Below are 23,865 nucleotides of genomic sequence, written 5' to 3'. Positions count from 1 at the left end.
TGCTTCATTTGAAAAACACGGTTTCCAAGCACCCTAGGGGTTCACTAGGTAAAAGCAGCCCTTAGTACTGGTGGCCTCCGCCTGGAATGCCCTGCCCTCTGCGTGGAGCCACCCCAGTCCCACCTCCTCCGCCTCGAAGCTACCAGATCCTCTCTGCAGTCTCACCTCCCGTACCACATAAGTAGCCCTTTCTTTACTCCCCACTTCTTTCCTGGAATAGACTCAAGGCAGTTGGAAAGACTCAAGACATGTCCAAACACATTAACACTAAACAAAATGACTGAGGTTGGGTGAGGTGGGTGAGAATTTTATTAAGAAAGCCTGACAGAAGAAAGCATAGCATCGAACACAAGGGGTCTCTTCACAGCCAGGGCAAAAAGCAAAAGTAGAAAATGAAGCATTTCTTGCCTAGTAGAAGAATGCAGACCAACTAAACAGGAAGCAAAATGATCTCCTAGCTCTAAGCTCGGAGAAATTTGTCCCCAGAGTCTTTATCTGAGGGACCCCCTACAACGTAATGATTTGCCCCATGGCCATTTTACCCGCAAAGCGCAGAGCCGTTCAGTCTGAGGGTTACTGCACAGGACCTGGTCCTGCCCCTGCCGTCTGCCACCTTGTCTTCCCACTCACGCCTGCTCTCTGCTGGGGGCTCCTCCTCTCGCCTGGGCGCCCCGAAGGGGTCTTCTGTGAGAGAAGCTCATCATCACACTGCCCTGCAGGACTCTAACACAGAGCTGCCATGTCCCCGAGATGTCGGCAGGACAGCGGTCCCTCGGGATCACGAATCCCTCAATGCCATTAGCTGTGCGGGGCTGTGGTCCAAAAGGAATGGCCGTGACGTGGAGCCAGTGTAGACACCCTCCTGCTGCCGCCCTTTCCAGAACGTACTGGCGGGGAAAACGGACTCCTCTCTCCCCCCGTAACTTGCTCCCCTGGCCTCCTGGAACAGGACTGGTTCCTGGAGTTCTGTGAATCGGGTACATTGGAGCTGTGGCTCCCACAGCAGGGAAACAAAGTTAGGATGAAATAGAAAACGGTCTTACCTGAGGCAGCGCTCCCCACTTGGGTCCGTCACCGTGCCAGGCAGGCCTCCTCGAGTTTCTTCTCCTTTCATCGCGATCCGTGGCTCGTCGACGCGGCTGTATCACGAGTGCCTTCAGAGGGCTTCCCCGCTCCCAGCCAAGCGTCAAGGCCCCGGAGCAGCAGTGGAAGGCCGGGCTGCGGAGCCCCGGCCGGGCACGTTCCTGGCTCCTGCCGCTCCCGGGTGCACCTGCGGCCCGCGGAAATAAGGGCAGCGCTCACTCCCCCAGGCTTCCGAGAAGTGAGAGCGTGGACGCAGGGCCTATCATCCAGGAAGCGTAAGGTCATACGAAACGATCAGTAATTAGGAAAATACAAAAATACGGAATCCTGCATACAACTTTAGAGGGCTGTCGCCAAGGCTTGCATTTTCTCTCTGCACGCCATCAGCAATGTCCCGGGCGTCTGCGATGTGCCCGGAATCCGCTCACCCGGGTTGTCAGCACACCCGAGGGGCAAGCGGCCATTTCTGTTCTACTGACGGGGAGGTACCTCGCCTGGGGTCTCACGGCGGAGGAGGTGCGGCAGCAGTCTGTCTTCTGACTCACTGAGCGGTCTTCCCAAGAAACACTGCTGAGGCTAACTGCTGAGGCCTCCTGAGGGCCAACGTTGCCCTTCGTTCTGTCTGTCTGCAATGCTCTGTGCCCACAAGACAGCCTGGGACGCTTTCCCTGGGTCCTCAGACCGGCAGTGAGCGGCCACGAACAGGAAGGCACCCGGAGGGGCCCGTCTTACTGGAGAGCTGCCCAAGTCGCTGAATCACTTCAGCGACAAGGTCAATGGGACAGGCTCAGGTGCAGAGGCTGCTTTCGGCACGCCGACTTGGCCTCCTCTCTGTGACCTCGCCGCTCCAGGCCTTGATCGCCTCACCTGTAAGACAGGAGGACAGCTCCGACCGCCCGGATGCCCCAGGAGAGCCGGGGAAGGTCTTGGCTACGAGGTCCGTGCGCAGTACCTGGCCTGGTGTCAGTGCTGCCGGCCCGGGAGCGGTTCCAGTCAGCTTCCGGATGGGGACACCAAGGCGAAAGACGCGAACGAGAGGTCTCCCGGTCTTTTCTCAGGCCATTCTTCTCAACCACACCACGCTGCGGCCTCCTGGGCTGGGTCCACGAATGTCTCCCCCAGTTTGTTGCATGATGACCAAGGAAGGGAAGAATGCTTTCATGGGGCATTTAAACAGCTCAGGGAACAGAAAGATCAGAGCCAGTCAGTCGTGTTGGCACCTGAATGACTGTAGAGGTGGGGAGGTGGGGAAGCAGAGGGAGGCGCTGGCTCAAGATGCAGCATTTAACATGCCCGTGACCACCCTGGATCACTCCAGAACAAGAAAGCCTGAAGGACGGCAGTGCTCCCAGCCCGGCTTCCTCTGGTTTCGGGAATAGCAGTCATTTCGCAGAAACCAACCCGCAGAGGCAGCCCTTCCAAAGAGCCTGAGAGCTTCAGCTTGGCTCTTCTGCTGAGCAAAAAATGGATTTATAAAGAAGCAACCAGGAGTGTTAAAGAGACAGCTGAAGAGGGCGCCTGGGTGGCTCAGTTGGTTAAGCGACTGCCTTCGGCTCAGGTCATGATCCTGGAGTCCCGCATTGGGCTCCCTGCTCGGCAGGGAGTCTGCTTCTCCCTCTGACCCTCCTCCCTCTCATGCTCTCTGTCTCTCATTCTCTCTCAAATAAATAAAATCTTAAAAAAAAAAAAAAAAAAAAAAGAGACAGCTGAAGAGACAGCCAAAAATCTGGCTAGGGAGGAGAAGCACCGGCTTTCTAGGCTGTGGACAGCTGTCCACTCAACAATTCCCCAGCCCGGCACGAAGCAGATATATTTGTATATATTCGGATCCAACTAACATTTATCAAGTGTCCGTTGTGTGCCAGGTGCCAAGCACAAAGCTGCTTTTTATAAACTTCATTTAATGCCAACAAGTCTGTGAAGGTGGGATCACACCCCTCTTTTTTCAGACAAGGAAACAGGAGCAGAGTCAATGATTGGCTGGGATTCCTCACACCTCCTCTGAGCTCCAAGCACGGCGGGGTCTCCACGAAGCCGAGCTGCCTTGTCCTGCCTGCATCTGAGCTGAGGCTCAAGAGGGTGTGGCTCATCTTATGAGCACACACTTGGACCTCCCTGCCTTGTGACTTCTAGTGACAAGAAGGGGCTTCCAAGCCAGATTCAGAATTCAATGCCTTTTTTTTCCTAGCCCAGATCCCAAAAAAATTCATCAAAAAAATGCCACAACAGGGGATACAAATTTTTAACATACTTTATTGATTTAGGGGCCAAACAAGGCAGCATATGGTCAGTTAAGAAAGGCACCTCATTGAAAATAATACATCACAGTGCTGACGAGTGATCCCAGCCACAGGATTTGAGGATGGAAAGGACAATCTTTGGATTATGTTGCTTAGGACACTTGCTCCTTTATTAACAAGTGTCCCTTCCCACATCGTGGATGCAAGATGGTAAGAGTGCAGGGCTGCTGGGTGGCTGCTGGGAGCTGACCCATGAAAATGGGTGGACTGGCACACAGCAGTGTGTCGTTAGGAGGGAGACCAGCCCCGCCTTCCCCACAACTCCAGTAAACGTGATTGGCTGAGCCACCGCCCCCATGAACACGCCCCCCCCCCCATCTCTTTCCAACGTGGAGATGATCTTTTGATCTCATGGTGCGGAGAACCAGGGCTAGGAGTCAAAGCCTCCGCTGTTCCAAGCTTTCAGAAAGACAGAACAATAGTTTGACTTCCTGCATTCTTAGGCTGGCAACCCATGAGGCTCTGAGATAAAAACTGAGGTCTTAGGGCACTTGGCTTTAAAATATATTGTCACCAATCCACAGTAAATGAAACCTGGGTTCCTCAGAAACAATACTGTACCTCCCTATTTCTATTTACAGCCTCTAATCAGTTTTTTTTTTTTTTAAATTAATTTCACCCTTCCTCTGTACTTTTTCAGACTCCTCTAGGACATGTGAAGACGGCCTCACTACCACATTGCTGCTCTTCGTTACTCCTTTTGGGCCCTCATCACTCCTCCCTCTCCATCCTCACCCTGACCACCCCTCCCCTCTGCCCAGCACCTAAAGAGCAGGGATCACGCCGCAGGGTGATGAAGAGTGGTGCAGTCTCGCCTGGCCTTCTGTTACTAGGCTGAAATAGAGAGGAAACAAGAGAGAGAACAAAACGGGTTTTTAAAAACCAAGTAAATAACAGGAGGGCTGGCATGCATGCCCCAGCAACCAAATGCATCAGACACTGGACATTTCTGTCAGGAGAAAGCTCTCAATCCTGCTGAGGTCAAGGCTGTGTAATCAAATGAAGCAAAAATCTAAATCCTGACCACCCTCAAAAGGACATACGCATCCCGCATGTTCTAGGTTCACCAGCAGCCCAAATATGCGCACGTGAATGTAGATGGATGGGCAAAGATCACACACGTTCAATTAGCAAACATTCAAGGTCTGCCACCTCGAGGCCAAGTGCCTGCAACTGTCCCCTGTGAAAGGGTAGTGGACTCCAGGATCTGTGAGGCCTCCCTCCCCCAGAGAAGTGCTCCAGACCCCTGCAGACACGGCTCATAGTTTTGGTTTCAGTCCTCTTCCTTGAAGTCATGTGCTTCCCAGAAATGCCCCACACCAGACTAGGTTTCTGCTCAGAATGGGCGGAGTTAGTTTACAGGCAGGGAAGCAAGGCAGAGCAGAACTAGCAGACGCTCACTTGAACCAGATCAAAGGGAAGCAAGATGGCCACGTACCCATGCCCAGCTTCCAGGCAGACTGGGGATAAGCCCTCTGACCGTTCCACAGACAGCAGCAGGAGACTCAGGTCAGACGGGGACTGGGACTCTAGAGCCCTCTGCACCAAGTCAGCAGATTATGCTAGGGCAGGCGGCATTTATTTACTGGGCCTGCCACTGGTTTTCCAATGTTTTTCCAGAGGCCACCGTTTTGTGGCCTCTCCCAACAGTCTATTAATTCATCTGTTTGCCGCAAGTCAAACGGCACAGCATGGACCTCAGGAAATGCTTAATAGTTGGGGGAGCTAAAGTTAGGAATAAAAGCTGGTTACTGTCATAGGTGATCTTATTTTGGGTGATCTTTTCTTGGGGAGTCTGTGGACAGAGTCTGAGTTTAAAAGAGACACATCTGATTGAGGTTTCATATCCTGGAGAGACCGGGTTTGAGTAAACTCGAATGAAAATGAGGCCAAGAATAGATCACCTCCCAATCACTGTTTTGTTCATACTTGGAAAGGGAGGCAAACATTAAAAATGAAAACAAACCTACCCTGGTCTCTTTGGGAAGTGGACTGGCTGCTCTCAGATGCCCAGCCTGGATGTTCAGAAGATAGTCTGAATTCAAAAGGACCGTCTACTTGGGTTCCATTCTTTGGCAACAATTCAGTTTTTACACACAGGTCCCAAATGATCCCTACTTTATAGCACTGTGATGCAGATCACAGAAATATTCCAACTCAGCCTGGATCTTTCTACGGTGATACCCTCTCCCAGTTATTTCTGAGATCTGTAGCATAAATGCCTTTTCTTTCCATTTAGGGAAAAAATGAACCGACTCATATGGCTTTTCATGGTGGGGTAGAAAACAAGTGGGATTCCCTGCCAACATCTGCCACCGGGAACTTTGGCCCTGCTTGACTTTATGTGATCCCGGACTTCTACTCAGCTGTTGGAGATGGACTAGATACCATGAGGTTCTAGAACTGCGGTGCCCGGCAGATACCTGTTAGGTTATCTTGGTAAAAATAAATAAAAATCAGGAGTATGCCTAAAGAAGTAAACAGCTGGTAAAGCAACCTTGCCTGTACCTTAGAAAGAAGGAAGAGTGTACATGTACTTAAGCCAATGACACACACACACACACACACACACACACACACACACACATGAGATGAGAGTTGCACACACGCTAAAGATACATCAAGCAAGTGCTTTTTTAATTGATACAACAAATGGTATTCTTGCTGGCCTGAGGAAGCTTCCCTCTGCCTGCTCTGCAATTCCCACCCACTCCCTCAACAGGGATAGGTAGAAAGAAATTCCTTTTTGGACCCAACGTTAGATAAACATAACCAAGTCTTTACATGTGGCTTTGGAGAAGGCCGCTAGGATGCTGGCAAACACGACGTCAGGGGTCTGGGTGGCGTCGATGACAGAATGGATCCCTCGTTTCCTGTAGTACTCCACCAGCGGGGTGGTCTTAGTGTGGTAGGCCTCCAGGCGGATTTTCAAGGCCTTCTCATTATCATCTGATCGGTGGACCAAGGGTTCCCCAGTGATCTGAGAACGGGAAGGGGGCAGTGAAAGTCTGGGACTGTTAGCAAGGTTTCCAGATCTGCGATGCTGTCTGCTCCCAAAGGCCATCGGAGGGAAAGACAGACAATCTAGATCCCCTCCACTAAAGGGCTCTAAAGAGCTTTGCTACTCCCGGGAAGTTGGTCCCAGGAGCAGACCAACCCGTCCAGAGGAGCCGGGGAGCCTGAGGCAGCAAAGCATGAGGAAGGGGGTTTGTGGGAGGAAGACGGGCAAGGCCCCTCTCTCACAGCTTCTGCTCAGGTTGCTTGGCTTCCAAGATGAACACTTCTAGGGTCAGAAGCAAGAAAGATAGAGGCCCCCGAGACCAGGAGAATACATCAAAATCAGAGATGCATTCGCCATTGTCACCTTAGTCACCGAAGTCTTTGGTGTTTTCACTAGGGTGTTGGCCTTCAGCGTTCTGAAAGTGGCAAGTGGAGTGAGAAAGAACTCTGAATGGCAGAATTCCCGACCGTGGGAAATGTGACTAAGATGACATGAAGGCTTGGAAACTTGTAGGACCTGACGAACTTGTCTCAAGTGACAAAGGCAAACTCAGGAGATTCTTACTATTGCCTGCATGTTCTAAAACAGACGAAATGGACTAGTTACGGCAAATGTTACAGTGAACATCTATGAGACCCTCCCTGTTACATCTGCAAGACTGTCAAGAGCACTTGGCAATGTTAATCTAGCCCAAATAGTCTGAATCTGTAGGACACAGCAGAGTCACCAGAGAGAGGGGACATTCTTTCGAAGTAGGACCAGTCAACACGTTTCTCTTCAGTCCTGTTCTCCTAGCTTGGCTCTCCTTCTGGGCTTCCAAGAAGCCGCCTCCTGGGATTAGTCAACCATTTGGGTCACCGTGATACCAGAGAGGGGCTGCTCTGGACCAAAGACAGGTATAAACCGGGCACTACGAAGTAGCCGGTGCTGGTAGCGACAGTCAAACAGTAAACCACCGGGGGAGCCGCTGTGTAGACAGAAGAGCCACAGCCCACGTGATTTACTTGGTCGGTGATATTTCTCATGGTTAATAATATTGGTAGGAATAAAGGGAAGATGGAAAGAACAAAGAACAGAAAGGAATAAAGGGGAAGGAAGGAAAAGGCAATTTCCTGTCCTGGGTTTACATACGTCATCTTTCATGGGTTCCTTTGGGGGGTTGAACTCCTCGTGGTAGGAACGGCCACTCAGAGGGTGAATCAGCCTGAAAGACAGCAAACGAACATGAGTCAGGTTGCCTGAAAGTATCCCTGCACCCCAGGGGTTTCCAAGTTGACAAGCAATGACAGAGGAGCTGGACGTGAGGACTTCACCGGGCACAGAACCCAGCTATAGGCGTTTCTTGCTTGGGAAGATAACTGGGCTTCCAGGAGAGCTTATGCCAGACGGAGTATGATTTCTATTTTGCTCCAACGTGATGAGTGTCTGGCTGCCAAGGCTGGCGTAAGTACCTAATTCAGGAACCAGGTGCTGGTCTCACACAGCCATTCAATCTATTCACCCACTCGCCCAATAAACGTTTACTAAGTGCTTAGTCCAATTCAGGCCTTATGCTGAATCCAGGGGCCACACTGCAACGAGTCAAGATCCCTGATCACAAGCAGTGCTTATTCTAGTAGGAGGAACAAATGTGGAAAAAACCTAAAATAACTGTGACCCATCCTTTAATAGAGATTTGTGCAACGTGCTACGGGGGCCAGAGGACAAAGAAGCTAACCCTATTTTCTATCCCAGTTTGGTTACAAAAACCAGAAAGGTGTGATGGAAAAATATGTATTGCAGATGCAAACACCACCAGACAGGGCAGCACCCCTTTGCGATCACGTAGATAAAAGGCGGCCCAAGCATCGGAGGGCCAAGCAATATGAACACTGGCTCCAGGAGAAATGACTTACTCAACAAGTCATAAAGTGCCCAAGAATAAAGCATTTAGCTGGCACTGAAAATGTAGCTGGGCACCCCATCTGTGCTGTGCCCCCTTGGGCTGCAAACCTGAGTTCCTGACTGGGAGTGGCCACACCATGGGAGCCCAGAAACCTAAGAAGGGAAGAAGGCAGGCCAAACCCTGCTAGCAGCCAGGGCCTGTCTAGTTTCCTAAGTTTGTGCCAACCCAGGCTTTCTTACTGAACGGAGGTCTGCTCTCCTCATGAAGGTCTGTTATACCAGAGCTTCCCAACATTTTTCACCTCTTGGCACACGCAGAAATATTCATGCAGTACTTGTGTGCTTCCCCTCCGGAATAACCCAGGCCTACCCAGCTGCTCTGATGGCCGAGGGGATCGCTATCTCAGCACATCAGCTGGGAAAGTCCAGGTCAGACTATCAAAGCCTGGGCAGGGGCACCTGGGTGGCTCAGTCGGTTCAGTGTCCGACTCTTGGTTTCGGCTCAGGTCATGATCTCAGGGTCGTAAGACTGAGCCCCGCATCAGTCTCCACACTCAGTGCAGAGTTTGCTTGAGATTCTCTCTCCCTCTCCCCCTCCCCTGCTCTCTCCTGACAGCACACTTTTGGGGGGCCAAGTGGTTCATTTACAGCATTGGTGGGGGAAAGGTGATGGCTGAGTAAAATAAGCTACACTGAGTGGTCTGACCTGTTAGGTGATAGGAGGTCAGGCCCTCTTTTATTTGAGTCGCTGGCGAGGTTCCTCTGGTGCCTCCACTGGGAGACCCAGGGAGAGGCTGCTGGGCTCAGCTACAGCTTTCCCTCTGCGAAGGGCTGCAAGCATGAGCCCGTGGACCATGATTCTTCACCTTCTGGAGAGCACAAGGCACACAGCAACCACAGCAACCAGGCTGCGGCAGACACGACCCTTTCCTTGCCACATCCCTACATCTCTCGCTTACTCCGATTCCCTCAGCCCTCCAGTTACATACAGCACACTGCTCCTTCCCCACTCAGACTTCATTTAAAGGCTCATTCCCTTGAAGGGAAATGAAAGTAAGTCCAAGATCCAAGTTTTCAAAGTGGGATCGGCCTCAGCACCAACCGCAATAGCTCTAAGAGCCGGACCTAGCGATGGAGGGCGTGATGTGGAGGGATCAAGGCTGGGGTTCTAGAGCCACTGCTGTCTTGAGTATCACACTTCAGATGCCTGTTTTCTCAGCTGCGAAGTGGGGATGACTTGAGACATCAGGACAGCCAACTGGTAGGATAATTAGTAGCCAACAGAGAGCCAACACTGAAAAAGTTAAAACCAACAACCGCCAACCATAGGTATTTAAAACATAAAGTAATGACTCATAATATTGTCAGAAGTGAGGTCAGAGCTAATCAAAGATATTTACAGTGGGGTTTAATCATGTCAGATTTAAATAAGATCCAACTAGTTCCTGCCTCTTTGTCTTCCAACCATCTGTAGTGGACTAGAAGGCAGAAAGTGGGCTTTCAGTGCTAGTTCTTCCACTGACCCATAGAGGGAATTTGAAAACAACTTTACCAGCCTGGCGTGTCCTGTTTCTTCCTCTGTGAGGGAGAGGGTCACACCACACCACTCACTCCCAAACCTAGACCCTGAGTCTTCTTCATCCTCTACAACAATCCTGTAGTTTGCTCTTCAGTATCTCTCTGTTCCCCACCAGCCAACCCCAGTTAAAAGCCTCCACATGGGGATCAGAATCAGCCTCCTAGGTGGGCTCTTGTCCGTTTCTCCTTTCCCCCAGTTTAGCCTGTATGCCAGGGCCAAACTAATGTTCTTAGAATGCTGTTCTTGCCATAACACCTCATGGCTTAAGAACATCCCATGACTGATATGCCTACCCTCTTCACCTTGGCGAATCTTCCCCAGTCAAGCGCCCATCCGACCTCCCAACAGCACTTGTTCTGCCACCCAGCCCTCCAGATCCTGCCTCCAACTGTGGACAGACATTCTGCCACCAGCTCCAGCTAGAGGCCCTCCCCTAACCCATACTCATTCCCGCCTCTACTCTCTTCCCGGAGAGCCTCACCGAAATCCTCTCCATCCAGGAAGGCCATGTTTGACATTGCTCCTCTCCTAGGCAGCCTTCCCTTCCTGTTCCCAGGCTCGCTCCTTAGGACTACCCACTGCGCTAACAAGCCCAGGTTTCTTGTATGGCTTGTAGACTCTCTGAGGTCAGAGATGGGCATATTATTCTTCTCTACCCTCTCCTGGTCCCCTACCCGAGTCTAGTACGGTGCTGCACACAGAATGGGCACTCAGGAACATGGGCCAATCGATGCAAAGGCCCCCAGGGTCAACTAGTACTGCTAACATCTGCTTTGTACATCAGGGACCCCAGCCCTGGTGATGTGCCTCCCTGTCAACCTTACCACTTCTTGGCCTGCCTCCACTTTGTCTGCTCTGCCAGTGGGGACGCAAAAATACAGACGTTCCTGTATTGAAGGTGCCTATGGAATAGCTAGAAACAGGAAACCTGGACATTTGAACAAAAAATTAATATAAGGTGGATTCACTGTATCTAATGTAGCCTCTCAGGAAAACACCTGTAACACTCACCCCGCTGTCTGTTTACATGTCTACCTCCCGCCTTGAAGATACGGACTGCAGGCACATGGAAAAAATGTGCAACCTCATGAGGAAATCAACTTAATAAAATTTACAACAAGGAAACATTTTCCCTCTAATTAAATCCAAAAGTTTACATGTACTATGATGGTCACAGCATCAAATTAACAGCAGACAACCATAAAAAAACACAACTGTACCACAATAAGGGGACAAGTAAGTAAATGATGGCTCGTCTACTGTGAAATACCAAGCAGCAATTAAAAATAATGGCCATGGGTGTCTGGTTCAAGACGGTAGGCTGACCACCTTCCTGAGACTCCATTAAAATGACTAAGGGATATAAAAGCCATAGCCCACAATAAAGATGAGAATGGGAGGAGGGTCTATTAGTGGCCGAGAGCTTCCCACATATTTCTGGAAGGCACAAGGCAGATGGCAGAGCGGACAGTGATACAGCGTAGAGGAAATTATAGCCTAAAACAGTGGACCTTCCAGAGCAAACTTGTTCAGAAACAGAAGCATGTCTGTGTTCAATGGTGACTACTACAGAGAAACAAGTACTTTAAAGATTTTATTTATTTACTGTTTTAAGTAAACTCTACACCACTTAAGGGGCTCCAACCTACAGCCTGAGATTAAGAATTGCATGCTTCACTGAGTCGGGCTGGTGCTCCAAGAAACGAGCACTTTATTTATTTATTTATTTTTAAAGATTTATTTATTTATTTTAGAGCGAGAGCGAGAGAGAGCAAGAGAAAGAAAGAGTGAGGGGGTGGGCAGAGGAAGAGGGAGAGAGAATCCGAAGCAGACTCCATGCTGAGCGCGGAGCCGGATCTCACAACTCTTGAGATCACGACCTGAGCCAAAACCAAGAGACAGACGCTTAATGGACTGAGCCACCCAGGCGCCCCGAAATAAGTATTTGAAAGTGAAACATGCAGCAAAGCAATAGTGGGTTTGGCTGAGGTGGCTGTACCATGAGCAAAATTTTCCTCCATTTTCTAAACTTTGTGTCAGTGGTCATATTATTTTCACACTACAAAACCTACAGCAAGGTATGGCAACTCCCAACCGAAACCAGATTTCAGGGCCCTGGAGATAACCATGTAAGGAATGGAATCTTTCTGAAGCACCTACCGTAAGCAAGGCTCTGAACCATGCACGTCATGGTATCTAAAATGCGCAACGGTTCCTCGAAGCAGGTCTTATTAACCCCACTCTACAGAGGAGGAACCAGCCTTGGAGAGGTTAAGAAACTTGCCTAGGGTCAGGGTTAAAAGGTGACAGGCCTGAGATGCTGTCTGACTTCAAATCCCTTGCTCTTCTTTCCACATATCCCTATCCCAAGTCACCATTTCAATGGATGTCATCAAATAAGACCAACCCATGTTAAAATGGCAGTACGCTGCCTGGCTGGGATTGGGCAAGAGCAGCTCTGCTGGTCTGATAAAGCTCAGAGGAGGCAGGCCCAGGAGAGATCTTCAGAGGACAAATACCTTCCTGTGATTCTTCGGATCAGCAGAGAGTCAGGGATGCTGAATTCAATCACAGAGTCAAGATTCTCTTTCCTCTTCTCCATGAGGTCATCGAGCTGCAAGAGAGTATATGGCCCACCTAAACTACCAGAGCTTGACTGGAGCCATCTCCCTCAAAGTGATTAAGAGATAACAGGTCAAGAGTTCATTTTCATGCATCAGTGACACAAATTCAAGGCACCCACCATTTCTGCCTGCCTCACAGTCCGAGGGAAGCCATCTAGAAGAAAACCATTTTTGCATTGAGGGGTCTCCAAATTCTTCTCAATGAGCTCCACTACCATTTCATCGCTCACCTGGAAGTTAAGAACAAGACAGCCTTGGGCTTAAATCTGTTAATTAGGTGACATGAGCCTAACTCCAGGGCCACAAGTTTGTGTCTGTATAACCTGATTACCAAACAGCATGTTTTCTTGACCCCAAAGAAGCAAAAATTAGAGCAAATGTGGAGTGGCTCCACGTTCCAAAGAAAATTCAGTTTCATGATTTTTGTCGTTGCCACATATGTTCTCTTCACTTGAGATTTTTTTTGTGTCCCAACAATCTGGGTGAGGGAAGAGGATCCCACTGCCTGTCACCTGGACAGGAGGCTTCCGTGTCTTAGGTCCTGAGGCCCTCTCTAGCCATTTGTCAGGATCCTTTCCATCAGATAATAGGTCATCAGCAAGCAGCTGTCTTCAAGGCACAAGAAAGATGAGGGCCTCTGGCTGAGAGATCACTGAGGAGGGCTCCATGGGAGAATGGGGCTCAACCAAAATGCAGAAAGGTACCAACTTTCCCTGTTTCACAATTCTGATTAGGCTAACAGTAAAGTGGTCCAGGCCATCCTGGACATGAAGTAACAGAGAAGGTCACTGAATTGGCAAGACTGGGTCAGAACCAAGGAAGTGAGGCGCTAGGCCAACACACCTCTTGGTCTCTCTAAAAGCCCCAATGAGGACCCTTCTCAGCTTCCGAAAACTGGTTTTCCTCCTGAGCTTTCATAGAAATAGAAGTTCCCTACCAGCATGACAGTGAAGGCTGCTAACGCTCTTATCTCCTGGGACTGCCTGTGAACTTGGGGACAAAGTACAAGCTCTGTGAGGAAGTGAAGGCTGGAGATAAGCAATCTCATGGCCATAAGCCAATTTTTTCTCAGTACAAGATCTTCTCGCAAGACCCAAAGTCCAAAATATCTAGCTTTCTGGCTTAGCTCAAGGTCTCACAAACACGAAGGGAAAGCTAGAGTAAAGGGGCAGGTGGGCGGGAAGGGGTACCCCGGATACAGCTATGCAATCTCAAAGCCTGCCAGGAGGTAATTCAGAGATAAAGGCAAAGCCCAAGGCCTCCCCCAACCAACATTCGAAGATATGAGAAGACCAGAGGGCCAAGCACAAAATGACTTCTGAAGGTGATTCCCAGATAATAAATATACCTTTTTCTCCTCTCATTCCCCCAAAATGGTAAATCTGATCATCTTCATGTATGAACTTAAAAGAGGGAAATGTTGGGTGCCTGGGTGGCTCAGTCAGTTAAGTGTCTGCCTTTGGCTCCAGGTCATGATCCCAGGGTCCTGGGATCAAGTCCCACATCAGGCTCCCTGCCCAGCGGGAAGTCTGTTTCTCCCTCTCTTACTCTCTCTCTCTCTCTGTCAAATAAAAAAATCAAATCTTAAAAGAAACCAGGGAAAATGTTAAGGAAGCAAATGATTTGTAACTTTGTAAGTACTTGTAACACGGTGTATCTTCTTGCTCATGAATATTCTATACTATAACCATTGTTTCTGTAATTTAAATGTTTTCTTGGTGTTCTAGTTTATTAAAATGCCTGAAGGTGACTCCCAGAGGCCAAGTCCCAGAATAACTCAGTTACAACTAAGCTCTGGCACTAATCAAAGAAGATTTAGTAGATAATAGATTATAATAATCAACCCATTGGATCAACTGGACTAAAAACGTAAGAAAATGCTATTATATCCCCCAAATAGGAGGAATTACTTTTGTCAATCGCCAAGCAATCCACTGTTAGAAACACAGAACACAGAACCACAAAAATAGAGTTAAAACACTCTGTGGTTTCCATCCTCTCTCAGATACATCCTTGAGTTCTGGCCTAGGGATGGCAGTTTCATTTTTGACTCTAAAACCAGGGCGTGTTACAAAAGGCATCAGCACAAAGGGACCTCAAGAATACTGTAAACAGGGGCACCTGGCTGGCTTAGTCAGTAGAGCAAGCGACTCTTAATCTCAGGGTTGTGAGTTCAAGCCCCACATTGGGTGTAGAGCCTACTTAAAAATAAAATAAAAAATATACATATAAAAAAAGAATACTGTGAATAAAATAAATGCCACACATTCAGAATGTACCATGTAACCTGCTACTCTAGAAGTTCATGTAGTTTGTGTTTGTTAGAACAGCCCGTAGCATAAGGCTGTCCGACAGAACTTTCTACAATGATGGAAATGTTCTAAATCTGTGCTAACAAACCCTTGAAATGCGGCAAGTGAGACTGAGCAGCTGAATTTTCAATTCAATTAAATCTAAATTAATTTTCATGGTTCCACGTGGCTGGTGGCCACCAAATGAGGCAGCAGAGATGAGACTCAGGAATATCCACATTCACTGGTACCACCAAACCTACCAGTTTCCCGGCATCCATAGTGGCCTTCAGCTTTTTCCCCAGTTCTGAGCCAGACGCCACCATGGCCCTCAGCATGTCCCCAGTAGCCAAATGGCAGACACAGAAGTTTTCGGCCAATTTGGGTGCCTGTGGGGGGGGGGGGGAGATGAAAACCAAGATAGAGTTAACACTGAAGGCCCTGGCATCAGGCTGCCCAGGTGTGAACCTGGCCCTCTCACTCACTGGCTCTGTGAACTTTGGCAAATGCTGATTTCCTTACCTATAATAGAGATTAAGAGTACCTGATGTTACATTCTAACGTAGAACGACTACAGGGTTACAGTAAGATTTCTACGACCTCATACCTGTAAAACACTGAAAACTGTGCCTAGCACACAGGAAGTGGTCATAAATATTAGCTATTCTCACAACTTCCACTAGACACACACGAGTGACACAGAAGCCTCAGTTTATAAATGGGAAGAATCAAAATAGCAGTATCAGTACCTCACAGGGTTGCTGCGAAGTTTGTGGGTTTATTTATTTATTTAAGATTTTTATTTTGAAGTAATCTCTACACCCAATGTAGGGCTCAGACTTCTGACCCCGAGATCAAGAGTCACATGCTGTATTGGCGGAGCCGGCCAGGTGCCCTGGCTGCTGTGAAGCTGAAATGAGTTCACGTATGTAAAGCACTCAGCACAATGCCTGGTATATAATGTGTTAAATGAATACTTCCCAAAGGAATGAATGTGTCACTGTCAAGGACGGTGGCCACGGGCCTGGGAGGCAGCTGGGGCCGCGTGAGGAATGCGGGTTTCCCCCCAGGCACGCCTGGTTCTTCCTCTTTCCTCTCAGAGCCTCAGTTTCCTGGTCCGTTTAAAATGAAGGCAAAAAGGCTCCATCTCAGAGAGTAGCTCTGAGGATCAGATAGGATACATAAAAAGAGCATTTGGCTAACAGTATATACTTACATAGTAGTTTCAGGAGGCAGAATAGCCTTCGGTTAAGAGCATGGGCTTCAGAGTCAAAATTCTTGGGGTTCAGACACCAATCACTAGATAGGTGACTTGAGAAAAATTATATCACCTTACTACCTTTCAAATTTCCTCTAAGTCAAATGGAAACAGTAGCAGGACCTCCATCACTGGGTTGTTGGGATCAAATGGAGTTCGACATATGTACATAGGGACATGTAAATACTCAATGAACATTAGCTGGTACTGTAACCCCTGCCCTAACTCCATGTTCATTCATACAGAAAGAAAACACGGGTGCCTCTTCCAAGAACCCTGCTGGGAGCCAGGAAAACAAAAGACATGGACCCTGGCCTCTACAGGCTCCTAGTTTGGTGGACAACACAGCAGAATAAAGACTAGAACAGGAAGAAACTCTGGATAGTCCAACGGGGATGGCAACCCCACCCCCACCCCGCCCCGCAGAATTCACAAGGAATAGAATCAGTTCAAGAAGCTTAATACTTAGCATTCTGGTTCAATTGTTTTATAAAATAAGTAGGGTTGGATTCTTTTTTTTTTTTAAGATTTTATTTGACACAAAGAGAGAGAGAGCACAAGTAGGCAGAGCAGTAGACAGAGGGAGAGGAGAAGCAGGCTCCCCGCTGAGCAGGGAGCCTGATGCGGGGCTCAATCCCAGGACTCTGGGATCATGACCTGAGCCGAAGGCAGACGCTTAACTGACTGAGCCACCCAGGCGCCCTAGGGTTGGATTCTTATTCAAACCAGTGCACTGGGAGTTTTCTTAGTTGCATACAGAAAAGGGAAATAGATGGGGCTCAGTGCAGCAAATTCTAGTTTGTGATTCATGGACTGGTTCAGTTCAAGCAAAGACATGACTTCATAACAAAATGGAATCCAGATGAAGAAGGTGTTAAAAACTGCACTTTGGAAAACCAATGAAGATCAGGACCCCCTGGCAGTGGTGGTCCTCCAGGCTGGCATGGTGGCCACATACCCAGAGAACTGAGTTCTTCTGCCAATCTTTCTCCTTGGTTGTTGAAGTTAACTTGGGTGAACATTTTGGAGATCAGGCTTGTTCAAGGAGGAAGGCTGACCCGAACACCATAGATGAGCTCTTACCACAGAACCTAACTGTTCTAGTTTCATCACCCCCAAACTGCAGGATTCTTATGTGCTGTTCTGGATGATGGGATTCTACAGCTGTGTGGAAGAACGTTCCACTAGGGGAGACATGGCAAGGCAGAAGAATAATTCCTTCATGCTCCCGGCTGCACGGGAGTCAATGTGGTGACTTTGGAGTCAGATTTACACAGGAATCCTGGCTAAGGCACTCAACAGCTGTGTGACCTTGGGCCAGTTACTTAACGTCTTGGCATCTGTTTCCTCACCAGTCAAATGGGGATGTCTACTTCATTGGGCTGTTGTGAGGATAAAAGGAAGTAAGTACCCAAAACATTAAGACACACAGTAGGCATTTAATAAAAGACCTCCTTCCATGGTCTTTCTTTTTTGCGTTACTCTTTACTTGCAAACTGTAGAAGCAGCCTGACGAAATAACTTTATTATATTCCCCTCACACGTCAAGCTTATGCTTTAGAGCACTGCTTCTACTCCAAATCACCTGGTTCCACAGGGTGGGGCCTGAGCACCTGCGTTTTTAACAAGCTCGCAGGCCTGGCTGTGCTGTTGGCCCCTGGCCCACACTCCTGGCTGCTGAGGCCCTGAGCCACTGTGTCTCACTGACCACGGACCGAGAAATAGGCTCATCACCTCTGTGAGAACCCTGTGGGGGGAGGGGGGGCTTTTGGGGTGCACGGGTAAGAATGGCTAAAACCACCAGAGAGGCAGCATGGAGGGTTTAATGTTCTTGGTCTTCAGTGTATTATCACCATCATTTGGGGCACATGCTAAAAATACAAAACCAGGCCCGCCCTTAAAGTTTATGCCTGAGCGGTTCTCAGGTGGCACCCTGGGGATTCTAATGCACAGTTTGTGAAGCCCTGGGGCAGTGGCACAAGACTGGGTCCTTGGTGGTACAGATCTGGGTTGGAAACTGGGCCCCACAATTTACGCACTGTGCCCCCCTGAACAAGTTATGCAGCCTTCTTAAGGCCTCAGTGTCTTCATCCCTGGAGTAAGATAATGATGTCTACTTTCAGAGCTGTTATGGGGATTTAATAAAATTATGTATGCAAAAGCATTCAGCATAGTGCCTGGCATTTAGGGAAATAAAGGGAAACTATTAGGTGTTGAGGTCTGATTTAATCTCAAACTCATGTATTTTTTCACCTTGAAATTATTTCTCTGCCTCCAGTCTTTCCCACTCCCATGTCCCATGCTCCTGAATAGGTAGCTGGGATCATCTCCTAATACTGTCAGGCGTGGGGGCCCCCCCTGCCTGTCCCCAACACACACACACACACACACACACACACACACACACACACATTCAGAAGCCTTCCACGTCTCCTTAGTGCAATACGGGAGAAGTCCAAATATCTTAGTCTAGCGTTCAGTATCCTCCATAATAACTTCCTACACCTCCAAGCTCTTCAAAATTACCCCCACAGATCCCCCCCATCTATATGCCTTGCACCACTGCAAACAGCAGCTCTATGTATGATTCCCAAATACATAACATAAGTATCTCTGAGGACTTTGGCTTCTCTCCCTTCTACCCTTCCCTGTAGGCAAATTCTGAGCATCTCTCTCCCCAAATACTCCCAACTCCTTCTTCCTTTGATAAGGACTCATCAACATCAGCTAACTTTGAGTGTTTGCAACATGCCAAGCAATTTTCCCATGCACTGTTTTACTGTATTTAGTATGCATGATATACAACAAACCCAAGAGGTAGGAACTATTTTTAATCTGTATTATATAAATGAAATTCAGAGGCTAAATTGCCCAAGATCACATAGCTAGTAACAGCAGAGCTGGCAAGCCCTATCTCTTATCCATATTACAGGGCCTTATTAAAAATACAGTATCGACCACAGAGCCTGAATGGCTGTCCTTGGAGAAAGGGTGTGTGTGTGTGTGTGTGTGTGTGTGTGTGCGCGCGCGCGTGTGTGCACGTGCGTGCGCGCGCATGCACACGTCTGTGCACACATGTGCCTGGAAGGGAGCACAAGGAGAACTTCACCACGCTGGCAACATTCTGTTTCCTGATATGGATGTAAGCTACACAGGTGTAATTGTGAAAACTGACATTGTGAAAATTCATCAAGCTGCTCACTTATGATATTTGTACCTTTCTCCACGTATCTTATACCGCAATAAAAAGCTTTTTAAAAAGCACCGAACCATGAGAGACGATGGACTCTGAAAAACAAACTGAGGGTTCTAGAGGGGAGGGGGGTGGGAGGATGGGTTAGCCTGGTGATGGGTATTAAAGAGGGCACGTTCTGCATGGAGCACTGGGTGTTATGCACAAACAATGAATCATGGAACACTATATCTAAAACTAATGATGTAATGTATGGGGATTAACATAACAATAAAATTTTTTTTAAAAAAAGCACAGAAACCTGTGTTTGAATATCAGCTCTGCCTCTTAACTTACTATGTAACCTTAGGCCAGTGATTCTTTGAGACTATTTTCTCATCTATAAATTGGGGATAATATTACCGACATTCCTGGCTGGGTAGGAGGAAGAGCGGAACACTCTTGACAAATTATAGTTCTTGTTCTAACCCTGAACTACCCTAGCATTTGTCAGAGTCACTCATCTGACACTTTGCACATGGTACTTTGCACTGGTATGCACTGTGTGCATGCATATTCATTTCTGCCTCTACATCCAGACTAATATCAATAGTGTAAGATGGCGACTCTGCTCAGGAATCAGTCATGAGTTCAAATCCGACCTTTGCTACTTCTTTATGTATATCCTGGGGCTAGATCAGCTTTTGGGCCTCAGTTTATCAGTAAAAAAGGCATGGATAACAATAGGACCTACCTTCTAGGGTTGTAGGGTTAAATCAGACGACACATGTGAAATCTTTGACTAGGGGCCTGTCACATAACCGAGCAAAGGGTGACTATTTTGTTCTATTTTGTTGTATTGTATCCTCTTGAGGGCAAGGGCTGCTCTCTGCATCTCTAACACCAAAACTATAGGGTAGGAGAAAAATCTAACCCAGGGTAGGAGATAGCAACAGAAAGAGCAGGGGCTTTGGAGCCATTCAGATGGAGGATCTGCCAATTACTTGCTACGTAAACTAGAGAACAGGCCCTTTGAACTTTAGTTTCTCTAACTGTAAAAAGGGGAATAAGAGTATGGGTCTCACAGAGGTGTATCGCTGCACTGACAGAGCTGATGGAGATGACCTGCAAGATGAAGAACTGGTATAAGCTGGACGCATGGAAAAAACTGTGAACAGGGCTGGCAGAGAAAGCAGGAAATACACCTTGGTCATGCTATCTGGGAGCTGCTTTAAAATAATTTGTGAAGGGAGAGTGGGTGGGGAAGCAGTGGCCACCAGCTGATGGTTGTTGGGGCTGGGTAATGGGTACATGGGGACCAGTCCTCTTTTGTATTCAAACTCGGGGCACCTGGGTGGCTCAGTCAGTTAAGTGTCTGACTCTTGATTTCGGCTCAGGTCATGATCTCAGGGTGGTGAGATCAAGCCTCGTGTTGGGCTCTGCACTGGGCATGGAGCCTACTTAAGATTCTCTCTCTCAGGGTGCCTGGGTGGCTCAGGCATCAAGCGTCTGCCTTTGGCTCAGGTCATGATTCCAGGGTCCTGGGATCAAGCCCCGCATCGGGCTCCCTGCTCAGAGGGAAGCCTACTTCTCCCTCTCCCACTCCCCCTGCTTGTGTTCCCTCTCTCGCTGTGTCTCTCTCTGTCAAATAAATAAATCTTAAAAAAAAAAAACAAAACGATTCTCTCTCTCCCTCTGCCCTACCCCACATGCCCCCCCATCTCTCATGTGCTTGCTCTCTCTCTCTCAAAAAAAAAAAAAATTTAAAAAAATTTAAAAAACCCCACAAATTCTTCATAAAAAAAAAGTTAGGGGGTGCCTGGGTGGCTCAGTCAGTTAAGCATCTGCCTTTGGCTCATCTGCCTTTGGCTCATGATCCCAGGGTCCTGGTATCGAGCCCTGTGTTCTCCCTCTGCCCTTGGCACGCCACCCCCCCATCTTGTACTCTCACTCGCTTCCTCTCTCTCAAAATAAATAAATAAAATCATATATAATATATACATATAAAAAGTTAGGCAGCGGCGCCTGGCTGGCTCAGTTAGCGGAGCAGGAGACTCTAGATCTTGAGGTTGTTGAGTTCAAGCCCCACGTTGGGCGGGGGGAGGGTAGAGCCTACTTAAAGAAAAAATAAATTAAAAAAAAAAAGTTAGGATGTGTCTGTAGACTAAATGCTTCTGGAGGCTGCCACTTTGCAACCTGATTTATGAACACTGCTGTTTTTTTAAAACTCCATAAAACTACAACCATTAATATTCCTATTATCCCACTTATGAAAAGAAAGGTGTATGGAGGTTAAAAGACTTGTTTCCTCAAGTCCCAGTTACATCCCCTCCACTTCCAGAAAGCCTTCTCTGACCAATGCCTGCTGTATGCACACCCTTATAAATCAGCTCATAAGTATAATTTCCTTCAAAACTTCCTGAATACATCACCCTTTACACTGAAATACATCCGAGTTGGGGGGAGAGGAATGTGTAAGATGAGGAAGTCAATAATTATTGAACGCCTATGATGTGCCAGGTTGTCATTTAGGTACCTAGGGGTGCTTTACACATGTATATAACACAATCTTCCAATATCCTTATCAGCTTTTGGTCTACATGAGTAAGGACCTTATCAGTCTTGTTCACTGCTCTAGCTCCAATGTTTGGTACTCATGAAATGTTGAGTAAGTAAGGTAGGTATTATCACTATTTTTCAGGTGAAGACATTTAGGCTTAGAAGTTACAAAGCTTGCTAGACTATAAAACCCTTGTCTCAGCACTGGGATGGGTTGTTCATTATGCAACTAATGAAATTATTAACTTCCGTATGAACTAAGAAAAAATAATTGATGCATTTGAGCTATCCTGTTTATACTCACTCACAGCAAATGTTTGTAGAGTCTGGGATTAAACATTCCTAGGCTGCAGTTTCCCTAATAACGGAGGGTGGTAGCAACGGGAAAAAGACTTCAAAGTTACTGAGGTCAAGGGGATTAGGTAACAGTGAGTTCCGAGGATGAATCAGCTCCAGCTATAGAAAAGGGAAAGTGGTCGTTCTTGACCTAGTGCCCAAAGCCAAAAAGCAACTATCACAGGAATGAGCTGAATCTCCCAGACTTCCCTTGTCATCACCCCCATTAATCTGTGTCCTTCAACTATTTCCAACCCCATCAAGTGCCAAGTGATGTGCTGGGTACCAGAGGGGTCCCAAGAATGAGTAAGACAAGATCTTTTCAAGTGCTAGGAAAAGTGGGCCCACAGCTGTCCTCAGAACACTATTCACTCAGGCACTCAGACTTTCAGGAATTCCCTCTTAAGAACCTAACAACCAAAAAGAACCTGTGGCCTGGGGAGCAATGCCAGACCTTATGCAGGAAGGGGACACTGATAATCCAACCTATGGGCTTCCAAATCTTAAAATGAGATCATAAATTCCAACTCTGATCTATGAGTCCATTACAGCCCAGACACCAAGTGAGGCCCCACAGTCAGCTAAGGTAGAAGGTAACTTTAGACTCCATACTCCTGGAGTCCTATGATTCCTGAGGTTCCAGACTGCATGAAGTCAATTTCGCTATCTTGGGAAAGCAACCTGACCTCTCTGGGCCTGTTTTCTTGTCTGTATATTGAGGTGCCCTCTCCCATTTCACCAACTTAACTGGCTCACGCAGGTCATACCTCATTTCTCTTAGAACTCCTAATCAGCACATACCAGCTGCCCCCCTGCCCCACGTGCCGGAGATGCTCCTCCACGTTCATCATTAATCCTAACAAGCAAGGTCCCCCTACCCCGAATGCCTGGAACATAACCCTGGACAATCCACTCCCATATCGCAGGGAATCTGGGGTCCCTGACTCCACTCAGGCTGTAATCTAGATGCCTCAATCGAAGGCTCACCCTACCACTCAAACCCTCTCTGCTTTTAATCCCTTAAGGGATCCGTCCTTTGATTTTCCCAACATGACACCTCAAGTCTAGATCCCTCCAGTACGCTAATCCTAACTCAGACTTCCCCCGATCTCCAGTTGGACTCTCTCCCAAACGCCTTAGCAGAACCCAGACGCCGGCCAGGAGCCCCCCCACACCCTCCCCAGGCCTAGGCCCACGGTCGCGCTCCAAGGCGATCCGGACCTCCGGCCGTCCTGACCTTGGAGTTCCACAAGCCCCGCCGCCAAGCCCGGCCCTGCAGCTCACCTGGGTACCCTTGCCGGCCCCGGGAGGCCCCAGCAGCACGGCCCGGATGCCTTTAGGACACTCCGGGGCCGCTTCGGTCGCGGGGACGTTGGGAGCCATGGCCGCCAAGCCTCTCTCCGCTCAACCCGCCAGCACACACCTCGCAGGTTCACCGCTTCCAGTCTAGCTCGCCGCGCACGCCACGCACGGCCCGCTCGCCGCTAACACTGGTCCGCCGCCACGTCCGTCAGGTCGCTCCGCCCGCCCCTGAGGGTGACGGACACTTCAACTTACCAACCATGCGGCGATACTGGAGAAGGCTGCTTTTGATTGGACATAATCGGAACGGGAGTAAGGAAGGGGCGGGCCATCATATTCGCCGGGAGGGGGGGTGGGGGGGTTGGGGCTCGCGGCGGGTGTGCGGAGTGGGCGGGAAAAAGTGAAGCAAGACCAAAGGCCCGGCTGGGAGTTCCAGGTTGGCTTTGACAGTTAATGACACTGGCAACTCCCGTGAA

General features: G+C 48.4%; 1 protein-coding gene across 3 annotated transcripts; it reads right to left on the bottom strand.

The window, feature by feature from the left end:
* Positions 1 to 3,316: 3,316 nt before the first annotated feature.
* Positions 3,317 to 23,542, bottom strand: AK2 (adenylate kinase 2). 3 transcript variants are annotated; one of them, XM_032388517.1, is made up of 7 exons: positions 23,372 to 23,542; positions 15,026 to 15,151; positions 12,591 to 12,701; positions 12,367 to 12,461; positions 7,516 to 7,588; positions 6,168 to 6,363; positions 3,317 to 4,217 (listed from the first exon to the last, which is right to left on the bottom strand). In XM_032388517.1, the coding sequence occupies exons 1-7, from the start codon at positions 23,468 to 23,470 to the stop codon at positions 4,213 to 4,215; spliced, it is 705 nt and encodes a 234-aa protein (XP_032244408.1). In that variant the 5' UTR covers positions 23,471 to 23,542; the 3' UTR covers positions 3,317 to 4,212. The 3 variants fall into 3 exon arrangements, with proteins under 3 accessions (XP_032244408.1, XP_032244399.1, XP_032244417.1); XM_032388508.1 differs by lacking the exon at positions 3,317 to 4,217 and having other exon boundaries at positions 6,034 to 6,363; XM_032388526.1 differs by lacking the exons at positions 3,317 to 4,217; positions 6,168 to 6,363; positions 12,367 to 12,461 and having other exon boundaries at positions 7,517 to 7,588.
* Between the last annotated feature and the right edge of the window lie 323 nt (positions 23,543 to 23,865).

The sequence above is a fragment of the Phoca vitulina genome, unplaced genomic scaffold, assembly GCF_004348235.1.
Source record: "Phoca vitulina isolate PV1807 unplaced genomic scaffold, GSC_HSeal_1.0 scaffold2, whole genome shotgun sequence".
Taxonomy (NCBI): domain Eukaryota; kingdom Metazoa; phylum Chordata; class Mammalia; order Carnivora; family Phocidae; genus Phoca; species Phoca vitulina.
The sequence above is the reverse complement of the archived record's forward strand: the minus strand, read 5'-3'. Positions and strand labels throughout refer to the sequence as shown.

Bases quoted from the DNA above. Each gene is read 5' to 3' on its own strand.
- AK2 (XM_032388508.1), bottom strand. From the start codon at position 23,470: ATGGCTCCCAACGTCCCCGCGACCGAAGCGGCCCCGGAGTGTCCTAAA. The intron at 15,152-23,371 runs GTGAGCTGCAGG...CCCCCCCCACAG, and splicing joins GGGCCGGCAAGGGTACCCAG to GCACCCAAATTGGCCGAAAA. The intron at 12,462-12,590 runs GTGGGTGCCTTG...ACTCTCTTGCAG, and splicing joins CTGTGAGGCAGGCAGAAATG to CTCGATGACCTCATGGAGAA.